This window comes from Danio rerio, chromosome 11 (genome assembly GCF_049306965.1).
Source record: "Danio rerio strain Tuebingen ecotype United States chromosome 11, GRCz12tu, whole genome shotgun sequence".
Taxonomy (NCBI): Eukaryota; Metazoa; Chordata; class Actinopteri; order Cypriniformes; family Danionidae; genus Danio; species Danio rerio.
The window spans coordinates 38602698-38629725 of record NC_133186.1 but is presented as its reverse complement, the minus strand read 5'-3'; the positions used below and the strand labels follow the sequence as shown (position 1 = coordinate 38629725).

Genomic DNA, 27028 nt, shown 5'->3' with positions numbered 1-27028 from the left:
ACAGCGGATGCCCTTCCAGCTGCAACCCAGTACTGTGAAACACCCATACACTCTCATTAATTCACACACACACACACACACACACACACACACACACACACACACACACACACACACACACACACACACATACACACACACAAACACACACACACACACACACAACCGACCATTTTTGTTTATTCAATTCACCTATAGCGCATGTGTTTGGACTGTGGTGGAAACCAGGACATACCGAGGAAACCCACGCCAACATGGGGAGAACATGCAAACCCCACATAGAATTGCCAACTGATCCAGCCGGAACTCAGGGAACACAACCTTCATGCTGTGAGGTGACTGCGCTACCCACTGTGCCACCGTGTTGCCAGCATAGTATACTGTACTTGATTTATTGCATATGTTTGTGTTGTGTGTTTTATTTCATGTACTTTTTATTTATCACTATTGTGTGTGTGTGTTTGTGTGTGTGTGTGTTTGTATTTATTATTTACAGTATAAGTTTAACTAGTATTATATTATTTACTAAGTTAACTATGTATGCATGTGTATATTATTTAATGTATTACTATTTTTAAAACATGAGTTTCATTCAGTCATTAAGTGCGTCTGTAATGTCTGCTCTGTCCAGTGAGCAGCGCTGTATCTCAAACACACTCGTGTAAACCAACCCAGAAGAAGAGCCTCCGGAAGCATGTGTTTGTGACCATGTGAGTGCCAGCAGAGAGCACTAAATAAACTTAAACATCCTCAAATTACTTCTAAAAATCAGTTAAGTAAAAACGCCATCATGTCGTCCTTCTTCATAAAGAAAAAACTCGTCTCTTCAGCAACGAATAAAGGAGATTTAAAACGAAAGGTACGTTTGAATTGAGCTAAATGAGACTTAAAAGTAGAGTTGTAGCGTTCATGATGTTATTTGATGCACATCTCTCTGATATTGTGTAATAATAACGTTTTTATGTTCATATTCGGCATGTCAAGAGTAATACAGACGACGGCAAAGGGAGATCCAAAAGGTTCAGTAAACGAATGAATGAAGAAATCTCGAGTGACTCAGAAAATGAAAGGTAATGTTATCTGAACTAACGTTACTGCAGTTTACAATAGAGGTAAGGTTGGTTTTATATTCGCACATCCGTTCATTAAGAAGTCTCTATATTGTTTACTATTTTACTTTGAATATTCGATGGGAATTAGCATGCATCTAGGACTTGAAAACAACATTAACTGGTCTTCCTAAAAGACAGTCAGACAGTTGCAGCTCATCCAGAACACTGCGGCCAGGATTCTGACCAGAACCAGAAAATCAGAGCACATCACACCTGTCCTCTGGTCTTTACACTGGCTCCCAGTTACAGTCAGAATAGACTTTAAAGTATTATTACTTGTCTATAAATCACTAAATGGCCTAGGACCTAAATACATTACAGATATGCTGACTGAATACAAACCTAACAGATCACTCAGATCTTTAGGATCCCATTAACTAGAAGTTCCAAGAGTTCATTCAAAGCAGGGTGAATCAGCTTTCAGCTACTATGCCCCTTGCTGCTGGAATCAGCTTCCAGAAATGATCAGATGTGCTCCAACATTAGGCACATTCAAATCAAGACTGAAAACACATCTGTTTAGCTGTGCCTTTACTGAATGAGCACTGTGCTGCGTCTGACAGATTGCACTATTATGTTTTCTCTTCTTTTTTATTCTTTTATATTACATTTTATCTTTTTTTGTTTTTTTATCATTTTTATTATTTGCTTTTATTTTTCTTATACTCGTTTCTTTTATTCTTATTATGTAAAGCACTTTGAATTGCCACTGTGTATGAAATGTGCTATATAAATAAACTTGCCTTGACTTAACACTGTTTATTTGATTGTGAACAATGTTGTACTTTGATAGTCATTGGCTGCTAATATGATTTCGCTAATTAGAGTTTGCAAATAATACTTTTATAAAATTATATTATTAAGGGGAAAGTCCGAATGAGCGAATATAAACCAACTTTACCCCTATCAGTTAAATGGTGGATGATGCTTTCTTTATGTTATAAAAGAGATATTTTATACAAAAAATACATTTTATTTTCTCCCTCTTTACTTGATCCAAACCTGTTTAAGTTTGTTTTTCTTGTTGAAGCCAGAAGTCAATATTTTCAAGAATGCTGGAAACATGTAACCATTAACTTCCATAGTATTTGTTTATGTTACTATGAAAGTCAATGGTTACAGGGTTTTGGCTCTCTTCAAAATATCTTCTTTAGTGTTCAGCAGAATTGAAGTAAAGTTGGTTTTATATTTGCACATTCCCTCATTTTTGAACAGTGACGCGGTCTATATATTGTTAACACGATACTGTATATATTCAGTCTCAAATCATTTGTAAGAGTAAGTTTTAAACAACATTAGCACTATTTAATAATTTACTGTGAACAATGTTGTACTTTTATAGTTCTTGGCTGCTAATATCATTTCATTATTTAGAATTCGCAAAGAATACTTTAATGGAATTGTATTATTAAAGAGAAGACAAATTTAAAACCAACTTTACCTCAGTTCAAATAGAATAAAGACTTATAAACTTATAAAAAAACTTATAAACATTTGGAACCATTTGAGGGTGAGTACATTTAAGTTTTTCGGTAAATTGTCCCGTTAACAACAGTACCTTTTTTCTCTAGTGCTGATCCAGGCAGAAAACAACAAGAGAATGAAGAAGACGAGATCGAGGAGACGGCGCAGGAGAAGAAGCTCCGCCTGGCCAAACTTTACCTGGATCAGCTGAGAGAGGAAGGTCTGGAAATCAATTTATTATTCATTTTTTTTCCTGATTTATTGATAAATTTATTGCAAGTTTTTGATCGTCTTGTAAAACCTTTGAGTTTCTTTCTCTTGTTGATCACAAAAGAAGATATTCTGATAAAACCTGTAACCATTGACACCTATTTTAGGCAGAACAAATACAATGGAAGTCGATGGTTACAGCTTTCATCATTATTCAAAATGTTTTCTTTGTGTTTTACTGAAGAACGGTTTGAAATGAGTAATAGCTAAGTAAATGATGACAGAATTAACATTTTTTTGTTGAACCATCTTTTATGGGATCTTAGAAAAAGGTGTTATCCTCTAAATAAATTGTAAATCAAACTCCAAACCAGACTGACTAATTTTCTTTTAAACTGTTGTCTTTGATTAACCAGTGCATTCTGTTCTGTCATTCACAGAGGACAAGAAAGCAGAGGAAGAGTCGTTTGAAGCCGATCTCATTGCTGGAAGACTGCAGGAGGATGTGGTACGTTCATTACTTCATCTCAAATTTATGTTTTGTGTAATATCACACATTTTTACATTTCAGAAGATGCTTAGAAACATGAAAATATACTTTATAGTAAATACTACAGTGTTTTTTAACCATACTGACACCTCCAATAGAGATAGAGATGTTGCACAATCAGTTGAAATGTTGCTATAATTGGTTTTTATAAATGGGCGGTATATTGCATCACTAAAAATGATTGAAGTCATGTCCAAGTGTTGTGCAATAAGTCCATATTGATTATTGTGACTGGCCTACACAACTCCCTTAATTCCACGTCATCAAAATACGACTCTGTTTTTTGTAATTACACACTCTAGTGACAAAAATAACATTCTGTGCCTTTAACTGTATAACCTATGTGCCTTTAACTTTATGATTTCTGACATAGTTTGACATAAACAAAGGTCACAATGTTTTTGTCTGGTATTGTATTTACTGTAACTGATCTATTGTTCTTGCTGCTGTAGTCTATATTGTCTTTCATGTCTTGTTATCCACTGGGTGGTACAGTAAGGTATGGTACGGGTCACTTTTATTAGGCTTGTGTTTCTACTGTCAAATGGTACCGATGATACCCTTTTGGCTGGTGTGGTGTTCGACAAAGTTGCAGTTGATGTCGTTCTAGCTAAAAGTTCTCATATCATATGAGAAGCACTTCTCAATAAACAATTGCTTTATATACATAAATACTTGTGTATAAATACATGTTTATTGCTAACCTTTCTATGAACAGGATTTGATCATAGCTGCAGATCAATGACAATGCAAAAGCACTTTAACGTCTGCAATTATATAAAATAAAAAATATATAAAACATTTATGAACACATACAGAGATTTACAGTCTCTGAAATGTTACCAATTTCAAATAGAAAATACCCAGAACTTACATTTAGGCCTTATATGGGTTCATAAATGATACGAAATGCATACAGTCAGTACATACCGCTCATCTTTATTCTTCACCAGCACATGTAAAGTTAACATTTTGTTAGAGAGTAATTCCATCATTCCGAGTTCATAATAGTCCAAAAGGCAATGTGATAATAGTTAAACATGGCAGTTTGTTCATCTTTTAGGTTGCTGAAAGAATCGTTTGCTCCTTCACTCTTGCATTTTTCTGTGTCTAAAAGGATGTCACGCGCACGTTATTATCATCAGTTCAAGTTTGTTATTTCACATATAGAAAAGCTCTCTACAGAAAGTGAAATCACTCACGCTTTTAGAAGACCTCGTAAACAACAACAGGGCAGTTTCTGCTCTTCTTGGCTTTGTGGCTGTTCATTAAGACGACAACAAGGTTTTTTTAGCTCGGGTGTAATGTTTTGGCTGTGTATTTAAAAATACCACTTGCTTTTTCATTCTCCTGGCTTGTGCACGCCCTAGTGATGTTTCTCTGCTAACCAATAGCGCTCAGTTGCATGTCTAGCTCTGCCTTTTGGTACCCTTTTGTTGTTCTAGGTACCCTTTGGAAAGGGTATCTAAAAGTGGTATGGTACAGTTCCCTTTTTGGTACCTTTTGACAGTGGAAATGGCCATAAAAGTATATTGTACCAAACCACTCAGTGTAAACAGGCCAGGGGATAGTTAACCCCAAAAAAATGATTCTGTCATTATTTAATCATACTCCCAGGGACTTGGAGAAGGCATTCAACCGTGTCCCTCGTGGTATTCTGTGAAGGGTGCTGTGGGGGTATGGAGTCTAGAGGTGCTTTGTTAAGGGCCGCCTCGTCCCTGTATGAACAGAGTAGGAGTTTGGTTCGCATTGCCGGCAATAAGTCAGAATTGTTCCCAGTGCATGTTGGACCCCGGCAGAGCTGCCCTTTGTCACAAATTCTGTTCATAATTTATATGGACAGAATTTTAAAGCATAGCTTTGGGCTGGAGGGGGTCTGGTTTGGGGACCACAGGATTTCATCTCTGTTATTCGCAGACGATGTTGTTCTGTTGGCTTCATCGAATATGAACTGTTGTCTGGGCAGAGGGAAATCTGAGTTTTTCTCCTAAGACTGCTGCCCCTGTGACCCAGCCCCAGAAAAGTGGTTGAAAATAAATTAATTCTTAACTCATTTACTTTCTTCTGTTGAACACAAAATGAGATATTTGGAAGAAAGCTGAAAAGCTGTAACCATTGACTTCCATATTAAGAAATAAAATATTATGAAAGTCAATGGTTACAGGTTTTCATCCTTCTTCCTAATATTTTCTTTTGTGTCAAACAGAAGAAAGAAACTCAAAAAGGTTTGAGGCAGAGTAGTAAATAAGTGAGTAGATTGTCATTTTGGAGTAAACTATCCCTTTAAATGTAAAAAAACTGAAGTATTCAGTATAACTCGTGAAGAAAAGTTTAGAGTTTGGGTTTAGAATCGATGCGTTGTTATTAATGATGGGAAAAATAAAGGAAACACAAATTGGTTGTAAATGTGTTGCTTAGACTTTTTATATATGACTGCAGTGAGTGGACTGATTATTGGATTTATCATATGTTAAAATTATCCCTGTTCTCTTTTAATCACTTGTTTTAGCTGGAGCAGAAAGGCAAACTGCAAAGACTGATCGCCAAAGAAGTGAGTGATTTATTGCATGAGCTGCTCAGTTAGCATGTGCTGAATTTATATTCATTGTTATTTGCTTTTTCTGACATCTCTCTGTCTTCTCTTCCAGCTCATAGCTCCAGATCCAGCAGAGATCAGGCTATTAAGAGGACACAAACTACCCGTCACATGTCTCGTCATCACGCCAGATGAGAAACACATCTTCTCTGCTAGTAAAGACTGCTCCATCATCAAATGTGAGTCTGAACGGAGGGTTTAACTCGTGTTTTAGTTTTAGAGTGTAAACGTTAAATGTGATGTTCAGGGGACGTGGAGAGCGGTAAAAAGGTGCAGAAGATCGCAGGAGGACGGAAGGGAACTGAAGATTGTCACACTGCTCACATCCTGTGCATGGCCATTTCATCTGATGGAAAATACCTGGTGAGAGATTGACTTTGTCATTTGTTAATTCATTTTTACTTGGATCTTAATTTCACCAAACTTTATTTTGAACGGCTGGATATTTGTCGACATGTACTGATGTACTTGAGTACACCTTGTTTTAAAAATGAATATTTTTCTGGAAAGAGTCTTATTTGTTTTATTTCGGCTAGAATAAAAGCAGTTTTTAATAAAAAAAAAAAAAATTAAGGACAAAATTAATAGATCCTTTAAGCTATATTTTTTCGATAATCTACAGAATAAACCATTGTTATACAATTACTTGCCTAATTGCCCTAACCTGCCTAGTTAACCTAATTAACCTTGTTAAGCCTTTAAATGTCACTTTAAGCTGTATAGAAGTGTCCTAAAAATATATCTAGTCGAATATTATTTACTGTCATTATGCAAAGATAAAATAAATCAGTTATTAGAAATGAGTTATTAAAACTATTATGTTTAGAAATGTGTTAAATAATCTTTTCTCTGTTAAACAGAAATTGGGGGCATAAAATAAACAGGGGGGCTAATAATTCTGACTTCAACTGTATGTATATGTGTATGTATTATGTCTGATATGTCGGATTATGGCCTTTCATGGAATTAATTTTTAAATGGAATAACAAACATTTTATATTTTGCATAAATGAAATATACTGCAAATCATTAATATGATGATAACGATAAGAATATGGAGAAACCTTTAACTGCTTTTTAATTATTTACTATTTTATTACAATATATTAGTAACTTTATGAAGAGTTTATTTGCAAAACTATAGTTTTCATTATATATGATATTTTTTGTAATTATAATATTTTTGTTGTGCTTTGAAAGTTTCAGTTTTCAACAAAAAAAAAACTTGATTTATGGAAATTACTAAGACTGGAGCTTTTTAATTAGTTTTCAGAAATCATATTTTACTATGAGTATTGAAGAGTTCAGTGACAAAAGTGAAAAATGTAAAGATTGTGGTTATCTGTTTTTTCCAATGAGCTTCTTATATACTTATAGATGAAATTACTTTTTTTTTTTTTTTACTTTCAAACATTAAACCATACAGCTATAGATTCTTTTTTAGGGTGTCCATGGGGTCTTAATGTCTTAAATCTCAAAAGCTTAAGTTTTAGGCCTTAAAGTCTTACATTTACTGAAATTTTGTGTTATGTCTTAAATCTTTTTTTAAACAGGTCCTAATTTTCCTTTGTTCATGTATTGCTACCCAATCTGACCATTAACACTCATAAAATCACCAACAATCCATCTCAATAATATTAAATTATAATAATTTTTTGATAGGGCACCCCATCTGAAATTTGAAAAATTCCTTAGCGTTTAGCTCTTAAAGAGCCTAACATTTCATTTGTATTGTTCTTAAAAATTTCTTAAAGTCTTAAACTTAGCAGAAACCCTGTTTATACTCTTAATACTTTGATTTCAAATTCATCTATTTTTGGACTACAAGCTTTTAAATCTTTCACTTTACAAATTGCTGTTTTGTGTTTTCAAATGCTCAAGTCACTTAAACTCTTAGCATTTAGAGAGATGGAGATATATGGATAATATTCTGCAAGCACTTATAAGCTGCTCAAGTCAAAAGATTATGGAGAAACATTCAGTGGATCAGATTGCATGTTTATATACACTTACAGTGCAGTTTAAGATTTAATCAGTGCAGACATTCTATCCTGAAATAAATTTACTAATGTTTATTTTAGGCCTGAGAGAGGTAGAGAGTTGGTTTGCTATTTGAGAGATTTCACTGATGTTTACTGATTGTTTTGTGTGTTTCATAGGCTAGCGGGGATATGAATAAACACATCATGATCTGGGATCCAGAGACATGTAAACATTTGTTCAAGTTTACAGGACACAGAGGTGCCATATCGGTGAGTAAACAAATACGAATATGTTTTGAATATGATGAAATGTCTGCCTTATATTTCAGCCCGCACATATTTGATTGAATATGTTTCTCATGCTCTTAAACTTTCTCGGCAGGGTTTGGCTTTTAGACGAGGGACTCATACTCTCTACAGTGCGTCACATGACCGCTCCATTAAAGTGTGGAGTGTGGATGAAAACGCCTATGTAGAAACTCTGTAAGTGCACATGTCGGTGTGTAGATCTGGGTATCAATTCAGATGTGCTGATTTCATTTCAGTTCACAACCTCTTGATTGGATTTATAGAATATAAATTTAACACAAAAGCTGTGTGATGTTGTTGTTAATATTATATCCGATGAATGGATGCATTAAAACTGAATCCAGCTCTGTTTATATTTTAATATTTTTTTTAGATATAAATGCTTGCGCACACGTATAGATATTGATAGATAGATGGATAGATAGATAGATAGATAGATAGATAGATGGATGGATGGATGGATGGATAGTAGGGCTGCACAATATATCACTATAATGGTAAAATTATCATTATCGTGATAATAGTATATGCAAAATAAAGACGTGTGTAATGAATTACATTTATTTTATGCATTGGTTGTTTATCTAAATTTGACCAATCAGATGGAGCCTTGCTATATCCCTACCTCTCTGTTAGTTGCTGTTTTACTATCATATCTGCCTACATTTGTGTTTGAAAATTTGTCGTGGTGGTGGGTGGAAGTTGGGGCGGGGATGGGGGGTGATTTGGAGTAGTTCTGGTGGGAGTGGTGGGGATGTCTAGGTGTCGGGGGTGAGGTTTCTGAATAACACTGCTAAGTAACTGTACTTTGCACCGGGTTTCAGGCAGCCGCTGCAATCGGATACTATACCACAGTCGCTGATCCGGGGTTGTTACAGACTGTACTAAAAAGCTGAGGACTGGAGGGGGTGGGAGTGAAAGAACGGTAGTTTTCTGGGAGAAATAACAAAACAGGAGGGTGGCGGGAGATGGGTCTAAAATAGGGGAGACTCCCAGGAAAAACGGAAGTGTTGGCAGGTATGTCTACTATTGGCTTGAGCAGCCCAAAGGTAAAGCCAGAGCTGAAAATAAACAATAATGACAGGAGTCAAGATGAGAAAGAAAAATAACAACAGCCAGTTACAGTCAGAAATATCTGACTTTCACTCAAGACTAAATGTTTGCACCTTCACCGTTTTTTAGTTTAAATTAGATCTGACAAGTATGTTTGAACTGTTTGTTAATATCTTGCATAAATTATTTAACATAGCTAATATTATAACTTTTTTTGGGAAATTATGTTATAAGTGGTATTGTTAATCGCAATACTCGACCACCTCGCGTATTTTCCAGTATTTTGCAGCCTTATTATACAGACCGAATGCATATGTTAATAAAACTTATCAAAGGTATTCAGCTAAAAGCTCTGAGTAAACATGGATGATGTTTCTGTATTGCTTTTATTTGAGATGTGATTGACTCTACAGGAATATTTTTATAAGGAAAAGTTGCATTGTGGTTCAATTACTGTACACAAAAACTGTTAGGCTATGTTCACCCTGCAAGGTTTAGTGCTCAAATCAAATTTTTTTGCATGGCTGTTCACATTGTTGTTATAGTTAACAGATGTGTAGTGATCCACATGCGCAAAAGCACACTACGGGGGCCACAAAATGTCATATTATAAACACAATGTATAATATACTGTATGAAGCACATTGTCAGATTATGCTTAATATGATTATTACCCTTTTCACAGACAACCGTGGTGTATTTAAGGAACTGTAAAGGGTTGTTCTGCTACTACTAATGTGTATTTCACCATTTAAAACCTAAAATAGGTCTCTTGTGATTGAAAACACTGATCATTTGTGATTTATGACAACCGCGGTGCGCGTCTTTCAGGCCACCGCTGTAATGAGCTCATCAAGGGTTAATGAGCAGCCGCAGACTGAACAGTGAAGGAGTTGGTTTATCTCCGTTTGCAGAGTTATTTCATTTTACATCGTTATAAACAACAGGCACATGCAGAAGGGAGGTTTGGCTGCTTGCCCTTTTTTTTCTCTCGGAGAGAATGTTCGTCCTTAAAATGAAAGTGCCTCTCCTTTGTGCATGGATCCCCTATCCACAACAACCCTCTTCGGCTTTGCTATCAACCCACGCCCCAATTGGTAACCAGATTGGGTAACAAGCACCAGTTTTGCCTTCAAAATATTTTTCAACATGAACAACCACGTTTCTGTGGTGAAGTAATTGCCCGGTGCCATTCTACTACGCTGCAGATTCATTTGGGCCACATTTGGCTGCAGTGTGAACGTAGCCTTAGACTCCCCTGAAGACTGTCAAATAGAGCTATTCAAACCATCTTATGAAACTATTCATATTGCAATACTTATTGCAATACTTGCAAATGATGTAATTTGTATTGTGTATCGGTCTGTTCAAAGTAAAATAAGCCGGAAAGTGAATTTAACTCTTGCAGACCGAATTCTTATATTCTATGTGATGCTTTAGGAGTTTGTTACAGAAAGATTCCTGTCAGTCTCTTTCACATTATATTAATAATGCTTACAGATATATATATATTCACAGATTATGTTTACAGAACCTATAGTAAAATCTGTCACTAAATATTATATAACTGTGCTATTGTTTCATTGAGCTCCATTGCACACATACACAAAATCCCAATAATATAAAATATTGGGAAAAGTCATTCACAGCTTTTGAGAATTTATATAGATTACTGTAGAATTTATTTAGATAAAAATTTATTAGTAAAAAAAAAAGAGATTTTTATTTTTTTATTTTTATTTTTTTATTATACTACCAGGCCTAGTTTTAGTTATTGACCAATTGTAGTGTCTGTTCATTCACAGGGTTGATTAGTGTGTTTACTGGTTTGTGTATGCGTTCAGGTTTGGGCATCAGGATGCTATTACCGGTCTGGACTGTTTGAGCAGAGAGAGGTGTGTGACCACTGGAGGTCGAGACCGGACGGTCAGAGTCTGGAAGATAGCAGAGGAATCACAGCTCGTCTTTCATGGACATGAGTGAGTTTGTAGTCATAAACTGCTCATCCTCAGAATTGACCAAAAAAAAAAAAAAAAAAGTATTAATTCTGTTGTTTTTTTATGTTCCTGTCTGTGTGTTGTGTCTGTTTGAAGAGGCTCCATTGACTGTGTTCAGCTTATTAATGAAGAACACATGGTCACCGGTGGAGATGATGGGTGAGACTTGATTTCACTTCAGCTTTTTCTAAAGGCTAGAGTTTCTATTAGGGCATGTGTAAATTATTAATAAACTCCATTATTTTATGCTGCTTTATCTGTTGATCTTATTGCATTTTGCCAATTACCAGTTTATACCTATTACTGAAATGGTTTGTGCTTTAAAAAAACTGAAATTTTATTGCAAATAAAATAAAAAGATATGAAAAATGCAAACTTGATTGACCGTTAAAAGCCTATTTACTAGTTAATAAAAAAAAAAATCCCATAGAATTTTGTATTCATTTTCAGGATTTTTTCGACTTTTTCACTTTGTAGAAAGGTGCATGTAAAGGGGTTCAGCTAAAAAAAAAACCCCTTTGTAAAGACCACTGCTATACAGTGTTCCCTCGTTATTTGCCGGAGTTACATTTTAAAAATAACCTGCAATATACTAAATACGTTTTACTTTTTACCGTTTTACAGCTTTACTTTTTCTTTTTTTTTTACAATTATTATAGATGTTTTAAGGCTGTAAAACCCTTCACTGCACAATTTATACACTTTTCTCAGACGGGAATTAACATTTTCACACATTGAACTTTTGTTTAAACACTCAAAAGTTTAAACTTTTTAAGAAAAATAACTCTAGTATTGAAGAATGAAACCAAAGAAAATAAAAAACCTTGTCAAATTGCACACAAAAAAATCTGCTAAACTGCGACACCGCGACACTTAATAGCGAGGGACCACTGTAATAAAAAAAAATCAATGGATGAATACTTTTAATACTTAAACTGACTTTCTTTGATAATTGATGAAGTTTCGCTCTGCTTTGTTGTCACGCAGTGCTGTGTCCATCTGGACGGTGAATAAGAAGAAGCCGCTGAGCTCAGTCAAGCAGGCTCATGGTGTGCGTGGCTCTGCAGGTCTGGAGCAGCCCTATTGGGTGTCATCAGTGGCGGCGCTGCACAACTCCGACACAGTGGCATCAGGTGCCTCAGGTGCACATACACACACAAACATCAACCACACTTAAAGGGCACAAATAATGAAAATCTGACATGTTCACATGATATAATCGAGTCCCTGGTAGGGTCAAAAGTATCGTTTGGTTGTTTTACTGAAATTTTAAAAGCCTCAGTTTCCCGTTAACATTTGTGCACTGTTGAGTGTTTTAAACACTGCTGATTGGCCACTGTGTTCACATGCTCCACTGATATGACTGGGATTAGCCTTAAACAGGGTTCCCGCAAAGTTTTAAAATTTCTATACTGTCTAAAAATTAAATATCTAAATTTTAGGCCTTAACCTTAAATTTGCTCTTCTAGGTCTTACATTTTTGCACAGGTCTTATTTTTTTCAATAAAACCTGTCTTAATACTCATTTGCAGATATATTCTGGAATTAGTTTACCATAATATGTCCCCTTTAAAACTGCCAGCCACTCTAAAAATTTCTTTTTTCACGTTCATAAACACACAATTATCTTTAAGTATGACATTACCATCATGATCTGTCGTCGTTCCACTTTAACCTTATTCACAAAGTGCCACTGCTCTCCAAACACCTGATAACCATCAACATCATTGTGCTCTGTCCTCAGGCTCCCATAATTCCTCAGTGCAGCTGTGGAAGTGCGGACAGGGATTCAGAGGTCTGGAGCTGCTCTTCAGTGTACCAGTGGTGAGCCAAACAGCTTGGGTTCAGTTAGTCTGCTACTGAATCATGTCCCATTGAGTGTTTTGATTAAGCTGTTAACTCATTCTAAAGAGTATCAATTATGTATCAGTTCTTAATGCCAGAGTTTTTCACAACTGTACAGTATCTACAGAGATTGAGCCTGTCAGGGGTGTGGGTTACAGTAAGTGTGACCTATAGTTTAATAAATGATAATCAAATTGTTCTTTTCTTTTTTTTTCTGTTAAGAACGGGTTTGTGAACAGTTTGAAGTTCTCGAACTCGGGGAAGTTTCTTGTGGCTGGAGTCGGACAGGAGCACAGGTAATTTTTTTATTTATTTATTCTTTTTATTTATTTATTTTTGTAATTTAATTGACTTTTTTTTTTATGAAGCATAATTTTGTATTTATTTACAATTGCTGATTTAGGGTGTTCGCTTCCTTAATGTCTTAAATTTATATTTCAAAGGTCTTAAATGCAATCGAACCAACTACCTAAGGAAGATTTTTTTTCTCCGTTTTGAAATATACTTAAATTTCTTCATCGATCATTGCACAGAACAATAATAGGTGGAACCAAAGTCTATTCATAGTCATTGGCGGAACCCAATTAAAATAGATCCAGGGATTGTGTTTACATAATTTCGCTGGGACTCTGCTTATCCTTAAATGGTTTGCAGGGATTTCACTCTGTAATAGCTTATAACAGCTGCATCAACTTGTATGTTAATAAATGAACAACTGAAAATGCTCCTACCAACCAGTCAAAGACAAAAATTTGGTGATTATTATTATTATTATTATGTATTTATTTACTATTTTTTATTTATTTTTGCTTGACTGGTAAGAAGCGTGCAGTGTTGTCATAGAGACTTCAGCAGACACTCACAGCCGCATATACTGTGTCATTGGTGCTGACCTTTTTCCACAGTGTGAAAATTTCACTATTAATAATACGATCAGTTAGCTGCCGTTAAATGTCATTTAAGCCGTAAGTGTTTTTAAAATGTTTTTCTCCGTGCAAAAAAGAAATTCTCATTAGTCTTAATTGTTTAAAGAAAGAAAACATCAGTCAAATTTGCAGTTGCAAACTCCTTACTATAAAATTTTTGCAAATTGTATACCAAAACTGGCTCTTTACATGTTATTCTGTGTGATATTAAAAAGGTCTTTAAGTCTTAATTATATCTCTTAGAAACCTGCAGTTACCTTTATATAGTTACTGAGATATTCTGCACTTTATTAATAAGGCATTGTATTCTACTGAGGGCCAAATGAGTAGACATTCCATTCGGAAAATTGGTTCAAATTTTGATCTGTAGCTGTTCATTTAAATATCCAACATTATGCAATTGTGTCTTTTTGACATTGATTAAAAACTATGGACGAAGGCCCATTTTAACATCTTGATTAATCCCTCTGCTTTACTTAAATGTATGTTATCTGCAATATGTTATTTCATTTGAAAAGATATTTCATTTAAGCCACTACAGTTTTTTTTGAAGGTAGTAAAAGGTATTAAATTCAAATTAAGAAGTTTTGTATATACTCTTATAATAATAATAATAATAATCATGCAATATTATTTTATTAACTTTACCATTTTAACATTTAATTTCATTGTTAATCGTTGCATCTATATTTAATATTTGACACAGATGTATTATTTTAAGCAGTAACGGTATACTACCACTAGATGGCACTGATATGAAGGGAATGGATGTTTTGTTAATGTTCACGAGCTCAATGTATGCTTTTTCATTGTCTTTTTTTTCAGATTGGGACGATGGTGGAGAATAAAGGAAGCTAAAAACGGACTGTATATAATTCCTCTTAAAAGACAGGCTAAAGAGCAAGAGGTTGTTCAGTAAAGCATGATTTTGGGCTTAAGTTTGGTATCAGAGAACTTTTAATTTGTTTTCTTTACATGATGTAAAAGAGATGCTCAAATGTATATTAAGTTTATCTGTTTTATTACTCTTTACTTTCTACATAAAAGCACAAATGTGTTTGAATGTGCTTTCCTCATCTCTTAAACTCATAAAATCATGGATTAGTAATCCTTATGCCAAATGAAGACTTCAGGTGTTTTTTTTTAATAAAAAGAATTTATTTACATATATTACAAGTATAACACTTCACCAAAGATCACATTAAAACATCTGTAGTATTACCTACTTGTTCTGAAACTGACCACTAAGCGTTTAATGCAAGTTCAAAAAAGGGAAATACAGAATATAGTTAGTTTTGTCCATCTTGCAATGACACCTAAACTAATCCATGAGGACCAAACGTCAGACTTTTTGTTTTTTACCACGACACTTAAAAAGGACGATAATTTCCAACTGAAATTGGACTATTTTACCACCAAACTAAAACGAGAAATCGGTTACAGCTTCCCATTTACTGAGAATACAGCATCTAAAATCACATACCCTGGGGTACATATAAAAAAAATCATAGTATATTTTGTGCGAGTCTCATTGGTGGTCAAGATCCAATAATCACGAGACTGATACATTCGCTTTTCATGCCTTTCCCCAACAAAGACTGGTTGAAGTCCAACAAAACACAGTTATAATGACTGGAAACTCAAAGTCTACTGTTATCATTACTTAGGACTAGCTTCTTTTGTAGTGTACATAAATCAAGGGCACATATTGCCAAGTCTAGCTTCTTCCGTTCCAGTGGAAAGTGACTTTAAATCTACTAGCACATTGGCACATGAATTTATAATCACATTTACAATGATCTTTGTTCTTTCAGAGCTCTTGATCATAAACAATAGCTTAACCGTGTAACTCAAAAGACAAAAACATGCTTGGTCAGGATGGAGGAAGAGACCATCATGAACAATGCGTAGGTGTCCAGTTGTTTTGATTTTTTCGACATTTGTTTTCAGGATAAACCAGGAGATGAGCTGAGATTGACTTAGAGTATCAAATAAGTGTACGAAATTGCGTCCTGATTGTGATGACGGGATATAAAATTGGCCCACAATTCATCTTCACAATGATGACGTCGTTGAGTCCACCACTTCTCGGCCATTACACACCGTTGGCACTATAGTAGAGGCTGAAGCTGTGGAAAATCGATCAGATGTAAATACATGATGATTATTAATGATTAGTTTAGTTCTAGGAGTCAATGTGGCTACCTTGTGAGTAGGTGGAGCTCGGCGCAGTGACCGCCGAGGAGAATCGGTTGTCTTTGGCCCTCAGACTGGTCACGTTTTTCTGCGGCTGGAAAAGGATGATGTGAATCTTGGGAGCAAAAAGGCAGCCGAGCACCACAGAGCCGCTCAGACTGACCGAGATGCACATGGTGGTGGTCTGCACCTGTAAAGCGGTAAATGACTTTCAGAACATGTATAAAAGAATCTTGCTTGATCTAAAAATTCAGTTTTGAGCCACATTAGCCAGGTTTCCATCCAATTTAGTTAATTGTGTTTCCATCAAGTTATGCCGCCGTCACACTGGAGTTTGAGCATGCGAAATTCTCTCGTTTGGTGCTGCAAAAAGGGGCGGGATTAAACAAGATAATTAGGCATTTAAAAAGGCGGGTGAGAGGTACAGAGAGGTCATGTTTTGATCTTCGATTGGTCTCATGCAGTCACGTGATCCGATTTCGCAGGTCAGAGTTCACCAAGCTTGAATGGGTCTGCCGCATTCAGGTGCTTATGAATGGAAGTTTATGGAGCCTAAACTGCAGTGTGACTGACTTTAGAAAGGCTGACTATAGAATTGGTAACCTAGCAACCAACAATAAACTAGGCTATAATGGAGATAGCTGATTGGTCATGTGGGTGTAATGTTTGCTGCGCAAGAGTTTTTTACCTCCCTATATTAAGTCAAACACCCCAATCGAGTGAAAAACTTATGAATTAAGGGATTTTTATTCTAAATATGGCATTTGCTTCAAAATACACATAAGTAGAGGTTGATGGAATCCCAGCTATTGAGAGGTGAGCGATATTTAGAGTCTCCATTGGGAAATATGCAGTTGGAATGCAGGAAAAAAAAAGCTTTCATGATTATCTTGCAGGAATAGGTACCCCAAAAATGAGAATTGAATCACGATCTATGCACCCTTAAGTGGTTGCATACCTTTGAGTTATGAAACACAAAAAATGACATTTTGAAAAATGCTAGAAACCTCTAACCATTGAATTCCATAGTAGGACAAACAAATAATATGGAAGTCAGTTGATACAGGTTACTGATATCTTTAAAAATAACTACTACTGTGTTCAATCTTTTTGTGTCTTAAACCTATTTGAGTTAATGATAACAGCATTTTCAGTTTTTGATGAACTATACCTTTAAGGCCTGGGTTTTCAAACTTTTCAGCCCGCGACCCCTAAATTAACAACACCAGTGACTCAGGACCCCCTCTATGCTCTGAGGTGATTAAAAGCATACAAATACAGCACACAATGGTGCACACACACCAATAGGAACTATATAAACAAACTTATTGACGACAAAAAAGTACAACAGTCTATTTTTTATAATCATTATTTGTTTATTCTAATATTAATTTCACTTAATGAGAATAGTGAGCACATTGTTTATAGCACAAGACTATTCTTGGTTTAATAATAGAGACTTCGAGCCACTTGGAGATCACCTGGTTCAGTCATGGCCATTTTTAATGTATGTGAGTGCTATGAAGGTATCAGTTTAACATTGTTCCATGAAATCAATCTGCTGCAACTAACGCTATTGCTGTGATGTTAATCTAGCATAATAACCGCGGGGTCGCAATCCAATGGAAAAAAAAATTGAAAGGCTTATGATTTTTTTATTTGCTTGTTTTTATAATATTATATAAGTATATAAAAATATATTATAAGTTAAAAATATTTTCTATTCTTTATGTTATGGATAAAATATGATAGTTGTAATAGTTTAATAAAATATATGAGATTTTTGGAAATCACCAAGCGATCCCCCTTTCATTGTCTCGCAATCCCCCAGGGGGTCCCAACCCCCACTTTGTGAAACACTGCTTTAAGGTATGCTGAAATCACTTTCTTACAGAGTTTAGCTCTTGACCCAATCAAGCCCACCTAATGCAAGGTCTTCAGACTCCATTACAAACTTCCAGGCAAGTGTACTGAAGATAAAACTTGCAGGACTGTGGCCCTCCAGGACAAAGATTGGACAATCCTGATTTAGCTCCAAGCCTCTAACCCTAATTAAACCCACCTTATCCTGGAAACTCATACCCTTGGAAGTCCTACTGATTGAAAAGCACCCTAGCAGCATCTCATTTTGCATGCTGCACCCTCTGAAGATTGCATGTGATGGCCACATCTGTCGACGCAGACACTAGGATGTCTCATTTCTCAGTTTCTCCTCCTATTTTGTAAATTACTGTAATTTCTTTTTTACTTTGGAATTTAAAATCCATGTGAAATCAAACTTTATTATGTTTATTTTGTTAGCGCACATTGTTAGTCTTTAGGTGAACAATTAATCAGTGCAAGTTATTCCACTGGAAAAAAATGTTTTGGTAATCTTCAATCAAAATCTGATCATTTGCATCAGCTTGTGTAGTGGTATTTCTTATCTGATGATATCAGTTTAACACTTCAGCCACAATAATCTTAACCGCACCCCTTTTACCATTAGTTTGCTATGAGGGAATGATACGCAAAAAAACCCTACCCAGCTACTCCATTATAACAAAATATACTTCTTTTCTGTTCTGAACAGAAGTTCTGTTCTGAAATACTGAAATTTAACATCAGAGTGAACCAGAAGTTGCTGAAACTTATTTGATGTCTGTTGATGTACTTCCAAATGAAACACTATTGAGTAGCGGCATAGCTTTTGTTTGCACACCATTTCCTAATAGCAAACTAGCGGTAAGAGGGCCATAATTAATACTATTGGGGCTGAAGCCTTCAAACTGACTTCAACAGAGAAGATCCGCCACTCCAAACATGAAAACAACTGGTCTGACTTTGATTTTGAAACAATTTTACTTTTAATGGATTAATTGTTTTCCCAAATAATAACAATGTGAGCTAGCAAAAATGAACATTCAAACAATAATGGGTACTAAAATGAGTCCATCACAATGACTCCTCTGAAATCATCCTTTGAAAGTCAGTCTTTGAAATAATAGACAGCAAGTAGGTCTCTGGGAGATCTCTGGACCTCTAGTTTATTCAGACAGAGAAGCTCCCAAGCCAAAAAACACTTTATTTCACAGGTGGTGAAACATAAATCTTTTAAATCAGTTTCCTGACAGTTAACCTTCAGATATAGTCCCATCTCTCCTTCCAAAGGTTAACTGGCTGACGCTACACAGCCCTCCAGCACTGATATTGACAGCACCTAACTGATCTGGGTGTAATTCTCTGTGGATAGTGTGATGGTGTTGTAAAATGTATGCGGTCCAGGGATTGCCACTCTCAGCCAGGGGCCATTCTTGATGACCGTGTTTACTGTGTCACTAACGGAGCTCTGACATCTCTCGCCTTGCAGCAACGAGTCTCCTGATAACATGAGACTGGCAGCCCTCATCCCTCAGATAGTGTTTCTGTATCGACTAGACATTCACATCACTGTACTGCATGTTTGAGGGACTGAATTTGTCTGAGTGAAAGAGCCAGAGGCCAGCTCTAAATGTAACCTCTTGTTTGGCGTTATTATGACTTGGAAAAAGACTAAGTAAGTTTAATCATCTGTCATAAATATTATGAATCAGCAGAATCTTTGAATCATTATTTACTGTTATTTTTATTAGCATTAACACTGTCACCTTAAGCATGACGTTTTGTTCTAAGGGATAGTTCAACGAAAACTAAAATTTTACTCAGTCAGGTAGTTGCAAATCTTAATGAGTTTCTTCCTTCTGTAGATTTTTTTTTTTAACTTTATTTTGAGTTTTTTTGTTTTTAGGTATTCATGACAGCTGAAAACCTGTAGCCATTGACTACCATAGTGGATAAGACAAATGCTATGGAAGTCGATGACTACAGGTTTCCAACTTGCAGTGTTTGACATAATTTGATCATTTGAAATAGATTAGGGATTCCCACCCCTGCTCTTGAATAGCTCCAGTACTGCACGTTATCTCGCTAATTTACAATTTCAGAATTCTGCTCTTAGAGGTCTACTGTCCTGCAGAGTTTCATCTAATCATAATCAAAACAGTTAATCAAGGTCTTCTTTTAAATTACAGGCAGATATATTTGATTAGGGTTGGTACTAAACTCTGTGGGACCCTGAACTTCTTGGAGCAGAATTGAAGAACCCTGCCATAATGCCTTCCCATAACCCCAGGTGTCCAATCTTGGAGGATAAAGTTTAGCTTTCAACACAATTAAACACACCTCAACTAGTTAATCAAAGACTTTTAGATTACTTGAGGTTTTAGAAAGGTGTTTTGCAAGTTAGAAATAAATTCTCACCTTCCTAGAGTCAGGTTGGAAAATCAATAACCTGCCTAATCAATACACTGGATTTAACTTCATAGGCATTGACCAGGGTGACCCAAACTCTGCCCTTGAGGACTGGTGTCATGCATAGTTTATCTCAGGTATGGGCAAACTTGTTCCTCGAGGGCCAGTGTCCTTACAGAATTTAGCTCCAACACTAATCAAACACTCCTGAACAAACTAATCAATGTCTTCAGGATCACTAGAAAGCTACAGGCTGGTGTGTTTAATTCAGATGGAGCAAAACTGCAGGACACCAGCCCTCTAGGATTGAGTTTGCCTATCCCTGGTTTAACTACTACTTTCTTCAACACAGCTGTCTGGAAGTTTCTAGCATACCTAGACAGAGCCTGATTAGCTGGTTCAGGTGTGTCTAATTGGGATTAGAACTAAAGGGTGCTTTCACACCTGCCTTATTTAGTTTTATTGAATCGCACTAGAGTTCGTTTTCCCTTTTGGTACGGTTCGTTTGGGCAGGTGAGAATGCAGCAATCGTACTCGAGTGCGCACCAAAAGCGGACCAAATAAGCGTACCGAGACCTGCTTGAAGAGGTGGTCTCGGTACGCTTTCAAACGAACCCTGGACCAGTTAGTTTCTATAGAGAATATGATCCGTACTAAAACAGGTCCAACCGCAAAAAGTACTGCAACTTTTGGACTAATCCAGCTCCCGTAGGCCGATACGCTGTGCATTATGGGATATGGAGGAAAAATATTTGTTGACAGCGCTTTACCAACAGAGAGAGGGGAAACATTACTTGATGGATCATTGGTAATATTTCCGTAAGATGACCATGTCGCAGTTTAGCTAAATTAATTTACGCCTCCTCCTGAAGTGACGAGCGACGCATTAAAACACTGTTTTCCAGCCGCAGCCGTGCTTCATTCTCGAAATGTATAGTTTGTCTAAAGCAGGGATGCAATCAGTCAGCGCAGTCCTCCCTCCAGAGTAAAAACGACATTTTGTGTCTGCCGGTTTTGTTTACCTGTGGGAGTTTATTGGCATTTACCAGCACGTGAATTCTAACTAATCAATGAGCAGTTTAGGAAATATGATCAATAACATCTGGCCAATGAGAGATGTGGATTTTGTCAGATTACTGCATTTTGGTTCGTTTCAACTGGTTCGGACCAAAGCCAGCAGTTTGGTGTGAAAAAGACGGCAGAAAATGCAACAATGTATCATTTATTGCCCTTCGTCCGGACCAAATGAAGCGAACTACAGATGTGAAAGCACCCAAAATCTGCAGGACACTGGCCCTCCAGGAACGAGTTTGGCCACAGAGTCTAGATAAGCACTTAAGGAACAGGGTTGTGAACCACTGAAATAGATAACATTACCACAATAATTTGACATGCACCTTCAAACTTGTTCTTATCACAAATCTCTCCTACTTACTCTGTAGTCACTGGCAGTGACATAGAAGATGGGCTGGAAGGCCAGCCAGATGATGCAGGTGGTGTACATGGTGAAACCGATAAACTTGGCCTCATTGAAGTTCTCTGGACACTTCCTGGTCTTGAAGGCATAGAATGTGCAGAGGATGATGAGGATGCAGTTGTAGCTGAGCGACACCAGCATGCTCGAGTCTAGACTGTTGCATTTCAGAGTCACCACATCTCTCCGATCTGGACCCACTTCTTTCCTGACCCCCGGCGCCTCTACAAGCAGCCAGACGAGAGCCACCAAGAGCTGGGCAGAGATCAATGCAGCGCAGATTGCTACCTGAGAGGCAGGGCTTATGAAGCGTGGTCGTTGGGCGCTGTCTCTTGCCCCACCAAAGATCCGAGCAATCCTGTTGGTCTTCGTCAGCAAAGCAGAGTAGCAAACTGCAAAGGAGGTGCCAAGGCCCAGGCGACGCAGGGCGCACACAAATGCTGAGGGTTTGGCTATGTAAATGAAGGTCATGGCATAGCACAGGAGCACACCAAATAACAGGATGTAAGACAGTTCTCTTCCACTAGCTTTCACCACCGGTGTGTCATTGCTTCGTAAGAAAAGCCCAGCAACTGCAAGTGTACAAAGCATCCCCAGGCAGGCAATGGTGACAGGTCCCACAGCCCATGCATCCGACCAGTGGATGTACTCCTCTGGAAGCTCATAGCACCCTGTCAAATTAGCGAGGGGCCATTGTCCGAATCCACAGTCCACACAGGTGAATTCATTGAGGAGAAATTGGTGGGGTTGGCATGGGATGCAAATCCAGCAGCATACATCCCCAGGCTGCATGCTTTTTGCTTCATTGGGTTGGCACGGGTCACTGCACTGGGATGTAGGAGCTACTCCACCAGCCCAAGGCACCAGACTGGTATTGAGCACTAAGCCCTGTGCCCAATAGCCGACCTTCCGGTAGACATACTTGTTATCCTCTTTGCGGTAGTGAAAGATGTTATAGCGGCCCAAACTGTCACCCAATGAGGTGAACCGTACCACATTCTCAGTGTCGGCAGGCCTGAAGGGAGCTGAAAAAGGTTTGAAAACATTAAATTATCCACAGAGTACATGCAATATTTATTTGTTTTACAAATATTGCGCAATTAGTCTTACTTTATTAATACGTTATTGATGTAATGGTAGCTAATCTTTTGGCCGGTTTCCACTGAGTGCTACAGTACAGTATGGCTTGGTACAGATCACCTTTATCAGGCTTGCGTTTTCACTGCTAAAAGGGTACAATGATACTCTTTTGGTGGGTGTGGTGTGCGACAAAGTTTCAGCCGATGTCATTCTCGCTCAAGAAAATGGCAAAAGCAAAGCTGTGTGACGTTCACATATCAAATGAGAAGAACTTCTTACAACACTTGATTTGATTATAATTCCAGATCAATGATGCGAAATAGCCTACTATAACGTCTGCAATTATATAAAATAAATAAATAAATGCAAAATATATGAAGACATACAGACCCTTACAATATCAATTATGTTACTAATTACAGAAAAACTACACAAGCATAGATTTAGACCTTACTTGGGTTCAAACATATATCCCAGTCAGTGTAAACCTCTAAGTGTCTTTAATCTTCACCAGCACATGGAATTCCATCATTCCAAGTTCATAATAGCCCAAAAGGTGATGATAATAGTTAAACATGGCAGTTTGTGTACATATTTTAGACTGCTGAAGGAATCCTTTGCTCCTTTGTTTTTTCTGGCTTCTTTTTTTGTGCGTCTGAAAAGATTGAATGTCATAAGCACTTCAATAATCAAGCGCACGTTATTATTATCAGCTTAGAAAGTTTGTTATTTACAGACTCGAGGCAAGTTCACAGGAGAAATCGAAACCGCTATGGGGCACAGGGCAGATTATGCTCTTCTTGTCTGTGGCTGTTCATCAACGACGACAAGGTTTTTTTGAGCTTGGGTTGACCATGGCTTATGGTCAATTATACGTGTATGCTATTACAATGTAGTTTCTCGGCTGTGTATTTAAAACATGGCACTTACTTTGTTTTCATTGTGGCTTGTTGCATGAGTGAGTATTGTATCTCCGTAAACCAATAGTGTTCAGTTGCGTGTCTAGCTCCACCTTTTGGTACCCTTTTGTTGAGCTCGGTACACTTTGCAAAGGATACCCAAAACTGGAATGGAACAGTTCGCTTTTAGGTACCTTTTGACGGTGGAAACGGCCATAAAAACGTACTGTACCATACCACTCAGTGGAAATGGCCCATTATAAATATATTTGACAACATTAAAGCTGAACGATTTTTCTATTAAAAAGTCATACAGTAAATCAGTATACCATCTAAGCTCTGACTGAGACCAGTTGCAGCTGTCTGATCATTTGAAAAAGTAAGTTTTTTTCTATAAATGTAATAACATCTGAAGCTTTCATTGGGAAGTCTTTCAATGAGTGGCAAATCAATTTTACATTGATTGAATCTAATATTAGATATATAATTAAAGAGCTTACACATTCATTTGGTGAGGAGGACATGCTGTATTGCAAGAGTCTGAACTGAACAAAGCGTGAAAGCTTTTACTGTGTTGCTAATTTTACTCACCATCAAACTTAGTCTTGAGAATAAACTCCCGGTAGAACCTTTTCCCATTGCCTGGCTTCATAGCGTCACACACTTTTGTGGTATTGGGGCACACAGCTTGCCGCATGTTATGTAGGGCATAGGCCATAGCATAGACTGCATTCACCACAAACATGATCTTTGATTCTGGTTTAAACAAGTCGTTTCTCAGGCTTTTACTGGCACAACCGTGGTCCTGTAGATTACAACCAAAGTTATGCTCCCAGTATTCCCTAAACCATGGGTTCCTTGTGTTTAACTCTGGCGTTAGCTTGGTGAAATAGTCCTCAAACTCCCTGATGGAGTACGAAGCAAGCTCAATGGTGAAAGCCCCATTTGCGGCCTTCTCGCTGTCATGGACTACGCTCTCCTGCGCTCCCCAGCCGTCGCTGGCCACCCAAATGAAGGTAACATTCATCCTGGCTGCGGCAGCAAGCAATTCCCTTGCATCTTCACTCCTGGTGAAGAGGATCACAACTTTGGCGTTGGCTTTCTGCTGAAGTGATCGAATAACTGTTTCGTAATTTCCTTGGTTCACCGAGCGGCTGACTTTTACTGAAGTTGCTATGCAGATTTGCCGTACTCTGGCTTCTTGTTGAAACGCATCGATGCCGGTTTCACCATAGTCACCCTCTGAGGCTACAGTGGAAACGTAGGTCCAGTTGAAGTACCGCAGGATCTCAGCAATGGCTTTGGCCTGATAGAAGTCTGGGGGCACAGTTCGGGCAAAATAATCGTAACGGGATTTGTCGCTGAGCTTGGCGCTAGTAGAAGCATAGCTTATCTGTGGGATCTGGAAGAGTCTAAGAAGGTTTGCCACCTGCAAAGAAAAAATAATAATAATTAGTTGCATGTATGCCTCATAGTTTATTGCCATTTTATTTGCAATGTGAAGATTTTTGCTAATTGGTAAGAGCCAGATATGCAGCTCAAAAATCACTGGTTTGATTCTTAGCATTGGCAGGAGTTGTAGGTGTGAGAAGTGAAGGAACAATGCCCTCTTAGCCTTCATTTCACATTACATTTTCACTTTTAGAATAGACTTTCTGGGGTTTTCAGAGGATGTTGCAAGGTTGTTTAGATTTAGTTGTTTCTTTGAAGAAATCCTGTACATTTCTACTTTATTTAATCTACTAATGATGTAAACAGTAGAATGTGTTAATCTTTTTTTAATTTCTGTGTACTGTCTTGGTTCTGTGGGTGGCAACAGTGGAATGCTAATTACCCCAGACAAATGACACTAGGTTCCATAAATATGGGGTAATCTATATTGAGCCTAATTTGCATAGAATGGGTTTTTCCTAAGAGAAGACTGTAAATGACTTAGAATGCAGTTACACAGGATTGCAAGACATAATAGATGCAGGATTTTGACCTAAAATACATAGGATAGCACTTTCCTTTACAGTCCTGTTTTGCATGTGCATATTAAGTATTGTCACTGCATGAACTAAACCTATCCATGCACCTAACTTTAATGAGTTCATGCAAAAATGAATGGTCATTTTCTTTCTTTTGTTGAAAACAAAGAATAATATTGTAAAGAGCCCCTATTATGGGTTTTTGAAAATGACCATCCATGCTGAGGTTTAAGTCCCGAAAGTGCACTGTTTAAAACTATTGATTATTTAACAAAATAGTCAACTTAGAGTTGAGTAAATTAATCGAATTGAGTTTGGATATTTTGCTTGAATGAGTTGACGTGGATATAGTACATCACAAAATATGTTGTATTATATCCGTTAAAAACGGTAAAGTGCATTTCCCTTCAGACACTAGTGCAGCGCGGGGATCACAGGACTGATCATGACACAGATGATGATCCCTAACAGATATGGCTGCGGGGAATAAAGGGTTTAAGTTTATTGTCACAACAACACCACAGTATAGGCAACCATGTGCTGTGTTTGTTACTGTTGTTTTTCTGATGATTGATACAATAACCTATGCTGGAGTGTGGGATTCATCTGCTGTTTGTTATTAAAGGAACGACCAGCAGAGACTATTATGTATGGGGCTTTGACAGAGATTTGGGAGTAATTAACATGTTAAGTCAATGCAAAAACGTGACTAGACATCCTGCAGCATGATCTGCATGAATGAGGTAGCACGAACAACACGATTTGTGTGAATGAAGTGGTGGGAGTTGAGCGTTTTGTGCGATTGACATGCAAATCGCTCGAGTTGAAAAATCTGAACTTCAGCGGACATTCACACCGCGTTAACCAATCAGGAGCTTTTATCTTGTAGGGGCGTGATTATGACGTATCACCTGTTGTTGGTATACCCGATGGAAAATCCTCCTGCCGACACCAGACAACAGTTCATCAAACTAGGCTCGGCTCTGTCGGAAGCACCGCTAAAAGCTTTCATCCAGGTATAGTTTCTGGAGAAGTATGAACTCACAGAGTTGGGTGCACCTCTGTATGGATCTAGTGGACTCAGACACGGCACCAA

The 27028-nt window shown here is 37.3% G+C and overlaps 2 protein-coding genes across 6 annotated transcripts in view; one reads left to right on the top strand and one right to left on the bottom strand.

Moving 5' to 3' along the window:
• The first annotated feature begins 679 nt into the window (after positions 1-679).
• rrp9 (ribosomal RNA processing 9, U3 small nucleolar RNA binding protein) lies at positions 680-15197 on the top strand. 2 transcript variants are annotated; one of them, NM_001118895.1, is given in 15 exon segments: positions 680-859; positions 985-1070; positions 2684-2796; positions 3227-3294; positions 5846-5887; positions 5985-6111; positions 6180-6295; positions 8092-8184; positions 8297-8397; positions 11121-11255; positions 11370-11432; positions 12261-12415; positions 13018-13097; positions 13341-13414; positions 14870-15197. In NM_001118895.1, coding segments are annotated over 15 exon segments (1416 nt in total). In that variant the 5' UTR covers positions 680-790; the 3' UTR covers positions 14964-15197.
• The window catches only part of grm2b (glutamate receptor, metabotropic 2b), a 58436-nt gene continuing 46588 nt past the window's right edge, over positions 15181-27028 (bottom strand). For 2 of the 4 annotated variants that reach the window (XM_005172912.6, XM_005172914.6), the window contains 4 exons: positions 24554-25391; positions 21945-23008; positions 16250-16430; positions 15181-16173 (listed from right to left, as the gene is read on the bottom strand). In XM_005172912.6, the coding sequence (XP_005172969.1) occupies positions 16100-16173; positions 16250-16430; positions 21945-23008; positions 24554-25391 (2157 nt within the window). In that variant the 3' untranslated portion in view covers positions 15181-16099. 4 annotated transcript variants of the gene reach the window in all.

What these genes read in the sequence shown, in the direction of transcription:
- rrp9 (XM_005172901.5), top strand. Translation starts at nt 791, where the DNA reads ATGTCGTCCTTCTTCATAAAGAAAAAACTCGTCTCTTCAGCAACGAAT. An exon ending in AGTGACTCAGAAAATGAAAG is followed by an intron (nt 1,071 to 2,683) that starts GTAATGTTATCT and finishes TTTTTTCTCTAG; the next exon opens with TGCTGATCCAGGCAGAAAAC. An exon ending in AGACTGCTCCATCATCAAAT is followed by an intron (nt 6,112 to 6,179) that starts GTGAGTCTGAAC and finishes TGTGATGTTCAG; the next exon opens with GGGACGTGGAGAGCGGTAAA.